The 6,277-nt window shown below is 57.7% G+C and overlaps 1 protein-coding gene across 1 annotated transcript; it reads right to left on the bottom strand.

Annotated features, from left to right (window-relative positions):
• Window positions 1–829: 829 nt before the first annotated feature.
• Window positions 830–5,620, bottom strand: ZFP36 (ZFP36 ring finger protein). Its single transcript, XM_034792653.1, has 2 exons — window positions 5,467–5,620; window positions 830–3,844 (listed from the first exon to the last, which is right to left on the bottom strand). Exons 1-2 carry the CDS (start codon window positions 5,500–5,502, stop codon window positions 2,867–2,869), a joined length of 1,014 nt encoding a protein of 337 aa, XP_034648544.1. The 5' UTR covers window positions 5,503–5,620; the 3' UTR covers window positions 830–2,866.
• Between the last annotated feature and the right edge of the window lie 657 nt (window positions 5,621–6,277).

Raw genomic sequence — 6,277 nt, 5'->3', positions numbered from 1 at the left:
GCAGCAGACAGACCTGCGCTAGCTTTAACCTAGCCCACCTGGAGCAGCGAGCCACACACTGGGCAAGCGCGCCCAGACCCCAGGGTAATTACTGGTGGTCATGCTGCTCCCGGCCCTCGGCTAGCTCGATTAAAACTCATAGGGGCCGGTCAGCCCATGACTGCACTCCAGGCGAAGGGATGAGGGGAACGGAGAGAGATGTCCCACGCCAAGCCAGAGAGTCTTATGATTAAAAAGCAAATCCCACTCCTGCCACCTGTAAAATGGAGGAAGTGCTTTCTGGATCCCCCAGTGCAGCTGGGAAGATAACTCCCTTACTAGAACAATGGGGCTATATGGGTGATTGTTCTTCTAAAGCTTATTTATGGAAGCTAGAACTCTCCCTTCAGCCTAAGGGCATGAGGTCCTGACACCTAGCTCCTCAAAGGGATCTAGACACCTAACTCCCAATGGATGCTCCCTAAGCACAGGGCCATCCTTCCTCTTTATTAAGCCATGCCTCAGTTTCCCCTATCTTGTATGGGTTTAGTTTGGAAGCTGTTTGGGGCAGAGACCAGCTCCTTTGAAGATTCCCTCCCTGCCCCCCCTTATTAAGAAAGGAGATGCTCAGATAGCAGGTGGAGGGGAGATATGGGACATTATGTGTTATGCACAATGGGGCTGAAATGCCATTAAGATACCTGTTGTGTTTTATACTCTTCAGACAAAAATGAGGAGGGACTTGCAGTGGGGGTACACCGAGCCATCACAGCGCCCAGGCTGTAGGCCCATCCCAAAAAACCACATGCAAAAAAAAATTACACACACACAAAAAACAAACACTGTCCAATCTCATGGCTTTCTTTGTTTTATTTCCACCATTTTTTTTTTAAATCCTCAAGATTCAGCAATAACACCACAATGATGATTAAAAAAGCATTTGTCACTTATAAACATATCACTTCCCGGTTACATCTGGCTGGGTTGTTTTTCTTTAATTAAACTTTTTAATAACACGGAAAAATATATATATATTATTTCAGAATATTACAAAAAGATAAATATAATATAAAATTCTGTCTTGAATAAATAAGATTCTATAAATAATTTTGGTTTCTGGTCTATCATTAAAGGTAAACATCAGCTTTGTTTTTTGTTTCCAAGAGCAACAGTTAAAAAGCAGGGGAATTGTTCACACAGAAAACGGAACATGAAAGATCTCACTAGGCCTTGGAGCTGCAAAGAGGGCATCACAAGCTACCACAGTGGGATTTGGAGCTAGATACCAGTGTTGCCAAAGCTGTGTGAGGTTTAGTGCGGTTCTGAAAGCCCAAGCTTCGGGAGTCATGTGATCAGAGCAGACCCTTAGCTTGTCTTTAAAAGAAAAAGCAAGTTTTTATCCTGTGGGCTGGACTGGGGAGCACTTCACAACCTCGGCTTTGTGCAAGGAGGTGAGCAATGCACACTTAGTGTCTCCCCCTCCCACCCCTTCACAGAGTTCTTGCTACATGGCAAGGGCTGACCGGTTTAACACTATGGCTTTGGAGACCAACTCCCCAGAAATCAAGGTCAACCTTGCTGTCATCTTGACCGAGCTTTGAATGGGGTGGCTAACTGGGGAGGCGGGGGTGGAACAAAGACCCCTCCCTCCCCATGACCTTTGGATTCTGGGAGGGGACACACCACATCTTCATTGCAAACTGCCCAATCATGTCAGTGCTGCCTTCCTGCTCCACCCGGTGATATTGTCAGCTCAGATTGTCTCATCTTCCCCTTTAAGACATTAGAGCTTTCTTACTCTCCTTCCCCCCCGCCTCCCCCCAGTCTGTTTCACCCTTCCTTTTGCAGCTGGGCTAATGCAATTGACATAAATACTGCAGTAACACTACGGTCTTTGGAGAGAAATACATCCCCCGCCAACTTAAAGCAAGAGCTGTTTCATACCAATTAAGTCCAGTCGTTTTCACTGTGGTCCACCGACCCCTGCGGGGGGAGGGGGGGGTCTGCAGACGGTGTCAAAGAATTCCAAAGGGATCTACACCTCCATTCACAATTTAGGGGAACCCTTCCCGAAATATTCACAGCATGAAATAAGGGTAAAGGCAGAGGAGGAAAGCAGCACCATTCAAGCTGAATTTATCCCACCCCAGACACCCCTAATATGCTGATGTGGTCCACCCCAAACAATCTGCTACATATGGGGCATAAAACTGCACCGTCCCCACCCCACAGCTCCAAGTTAGTCCGTTTTCAGGGATGCACGCCGGCCCCACGGGGCTTTTCCCCTCACCCGCTGTAATGCAGACGAGTCCGGTGGAAAGCCGGACACGGGGGAGGCGCGGAGACCGGCAGTTCTTGACTTGAAGCAGGTGAGCGCTTCCGGACGGCGGGGGTTGGGCAAGGCACTTCGGCGGTGTCATCTGGCACTTTAGGACGAGCAGGCGGAGGAAGGCAGGAGGACGAGCCCTATATCGAGGGGGCAGCGGCCCCTGCCAGCCACGCCCCGCGCACAGGTAGCAGGAGCAAGTCACTTAAAAGGCATGGCTACATCTGGCCAGGCAGGGAGCTTGCCTTGCCCAGCTGGCATCTGCATTGTGCACATCTGGATGCATGTCCCCCCCCCCTTCCCTCCCCCACTGTGGGGAGCTCATGTCCCACACCAGGGGAGGTCACCCCACCCCCCAGACAGGAGCAGCCCCTGCCAGCATCTGGCTGGGGAGCTGCTGTCCCCTCCCCAAACATCTGGACCAGCAGCTGGAGGGGCCAGGGGGCAGCGTCTGGAGGGATCTTGGAAGCAGGACCAGGGGGTCACCCTTTGCTCCAAGGAATTGATTGCAACCCCTCCCCCTTTCTCCACCCCATTAGATTCCCTCCCTTGGCCTGGAGGCTATTCCAAGCCCTCCCCGGCCTCCGACACAGAGATGCGGTTGAAGATGGGCAGGCGGCGGGTCCCGCTCCAGGTGCCGCTGCTGGGTAGGACCTCGAAGACGGGCGATTCGGAGCCGCTGAGACTGCCCGAGCTGCTGTAGCAATCCTGGTCGGAGAGCGAGTTGGAGGAAGGGGTCCTAGGGAGGCCGGAGGCGACGGGCGCACCCGGGGCGGCGGCGAAGTAGTCTCGGTGGCTCTCGAAGGCGCCCAGCCTGGCGGTGCCGCCGCAACGGCAGGTGCAGCGCCCTCCAGGGGCGGAGGCGGCCAGGGCTTCTCCGAGGGTGGCCATGCGAGGGATGGGCTCCGAGTTGAGGCGGGCGAAGGGCGGCGAGAGGAGGTCGCTGGCGGGAGGTGGGGAGATAGAGGGCGCCCGGGCGAAAGAGGCCGGGTCGGAGATGCCGGGCGGCGGGGAGCCCTGGCGGGCAGCAGGCACCCCGGTGTAGCTGAGGCTCTGGCGCAGAAGTTGTGGGGAGGCGGCCAGCCCCCGCTCTTCCGGGTAGTGGACGAAGTGGCAGCGGGAGCCGTAGGGGCATTCGCCGTGGAGGTAGAATTTGTGGCACAGCTCCGTCTTGTACTTGGGGTGGCGGCTCAGACTCCGAAGCTCCCCGGCACCGTGGGCGAACTGGCACTTGGCCCCGTACCGGCAGCGGCCCGTCTCGCTGTAGGTCCGGCACAGCTCCGTCTTGTAGCGGGCCGAGAGGGCGGGGGCCGGCGGGGGCTGCAGCGGGGGGAAGCCGGGCGGGGGGGGCGGCAGGGCTCGGCCCTCGATCAGGCTGAGGGAGCGGTCGGTGCGGAACGAGGGGCGCGGGGCCGCCGGCTCGGGCAGGGAGCACGCCTGCTCCGTGCTGGGGCTCCAGACGGTGCGCAGGGGCCAGATGTGGGCGTCGCCGCTGCCCCCAGCGTCCTGCCCCTCGCTTAGATTCAGGTTCCGGAGGTTCTGTGGGGCGGGGAGAGAGGAAAAAGGGGGGGTTAATGCCTGGCTCTGACATCCCCTCCCCCCAGACAAGATGGGGGCACCTAACAGATACCCCTGGAGCGGGGCATTGCCCCAACTACGGAGAGAGACACACACACACACCCCGTCCGCTTTGCCTACAGCAAACAGCACCTGGGAGAGCCAGGCTCTCCGGGGAGGGGGGGATGGGGCTGCGCTCTGGTGACTCACAGGCCCGGCCATGGCACAGGGCCCAGGGTTATTTATAAAGTCCTGGGACCGGGACCAAGGGGGAGGGTTTTATACTGGCACGGACCCCCCCCCCCTTCCAAAGAAAGGGGCCTTCCGCCAGCCTGCTGTAGGGGGGCCGGCGAGCGATTGTGGGGCGGTGGGAAAAGTGAGGTGCTCCCGAGAAATCCATGGTGGGGGGGGGCGGAGGGGGGCACGAGAAGAGAAGTGACAGAACTGAAGAGGGGCAGAGTCCCCTGGTGTGTACCCCACCCTGGTGTAAACCTAACCGGGGAACTTCCCTTTCTCCTCGACTCTTTCCATTCCCCCCCCCCCCCCCCCCCCNCCTACTCAAAACCACCGCCCCCCCCTCACACACACAGTCGCCTAAGCTGCACCCCCCCCCCCCCAAGTTCCCACTGCACCCGAAGTTGCTGCCTCCCCCTCCCCCCCCCCCCGCAGCAGCCCGCTATGGCGGCGGGGAGGAATGCCATTCTAGGTCACTTTAACCCTTTCCTGACCGCTGGGAATTTCTCCCCCCCCACCCCCGCAGCCGGGGCGGGGGACACCTCTAGGGACCGGGCCGTGTCTCGAAAGACTTTTGGAAATTAACCCGACCGGCCAGACACTGAATCAACACCAAAAACAATCAATCGCCGGGCAGAGGGGAGACGGGTCGCTCCCCTGGCTGCTGGTTTGGGGTTTTTTTGGGGGGTGGGGGGTTAGGGTGGTCCTGCCTTTAGCAGCAGCCCCTGAGCGCAGCCCCCCTCCCTCCCCAACTACGTTTCATTTACCGAATGGGGAAGTGCGCGGCCCCCCGGTTGGCGCGCTCCGTTCTGAACAGAGCCGAGCAAAGCGAATTCACTCCGGCGAGGATTTCACACTAAACCACCCCCCCCGCCCCCCAAGCCCAGCCGGCGGGTAGCCCTCGAGAACTGGGGGCGGGGGGGGTGGAGAGTCACCCCCACAAGTCCGCCCAGCTCCACGGCCTCAAAAACTTTCCTTTCTGGGGCCCGAGAGGACCCCCCCCCCTCAAAAATCAAAAAGAAGCGACGCCAAGTTACCACTCCCGGCAATGGAGCCGAGCTCCCAACTCCGGATCAGACTCGCCTTAGCAACTTTCTGTCCCTTTTTCCAAAAGGGGGGGGCAGACCGAGCGGAGATCTTTTCGGGGGGGGGGCTGTTTTCTAGGCCCCCCCCGATTTTTGCTACGATTCTGTGCAATCGAGTGACCCATCTAGCTCAGGCTACAAACAATATTTTAAGGGGCGGGGGAGAGATTTGGCAAGAGTTTTGGCAGGAGAAACCCCCCCCCCCATAAATCAGTCATAGCCCGGTTTAGGGGAGCCGGGCTAGGAAATTCAGCCCACACCCCAGGAGACGAGCTCGCCTCTTACCTCATACAAGGTTTTTACATCCACCATGGAGCTCATGGCGAAGCAGGAGATGAGTGAGGAACAGCTGGAGAGAGGAGGGAGTCTGTGGGTCTGTCTGTCTTCCCCTGGGTGGGAGCCGTTTTAACCCACCAGGGCCTGAGCTAAGAACCCGGAGATTAATCAGCCCCTTATATAGGCGAGCTGGGAGGAGCTACAAGAAGCCCCGCCTCCCATGAGCTCATCTCAAAAAAGCCACTCCTGAGAGTTGGGCTGGATGGATGGGCGTGGGAAAAGACCAAACCGAAGGTGGATTGGGGAGGGGGAAAGCCAGGGAGGAAAGAGAGAGAGAGGGAATGAATTAACAGATGGTGGGAGGAGGAGAAAAGAAGGGGGGTGAGAAACAGGCCCCAGAAGGGGTCAATGTAGGGTGACCAGACGTCCCGCCATTAGGGGCTTTGTTTTATATACGCAACTATTACCGCCCCCCACCCCAAAAAACCCAACAAAACTTGCTACCTGGCCACCTCAGGTAAATTTGGTCACCCTAGGTAAACATCAGCTGTCAGGGGGGCTGTTTGGCTCCGCTGGGTGATTGGATTTGGTCCTGTCATCCTGGGGGGGGGTCCCTGGCAAGCTTAGAGGCCTGGTTGAGCTGAAGAACAAATTCAGGAGAGTTTCCGGGCCAGGGGAATAAAATCTCCTGTTTTCCCATCAGCACCGGCAGTTTTCATTTCTTCCAACAGAGGTCGCATCAGTCGTCCTTTCAAGCTGCCTCTCGGTCGCCAGCCACAGGCCGCAACCCGCTCCGGGTGGCTCTGAGGCTGGCAGGCCC

The sequence above is a fragment of the Trachemys scripta genome, chromosome 16 (assembly GCF_013100865.1).
Source record: "Trachemys scripta elegans isolate TJP31775 chromosome 16, CAS_Tse_1.0, whole genome shotgun sequence".
Classification (NCBI taxonomy): domain Eukaryota; kingdom Metazoa; phylum Chordata; order Testudines; family Emydidae; genus Trachemys; species Trachemys scripta.
The sequence above is the reverse complement of the archived record's forward strand: the minus strand, read 5'-3'. Positions and strand labels throughout refer to the sequence as shown.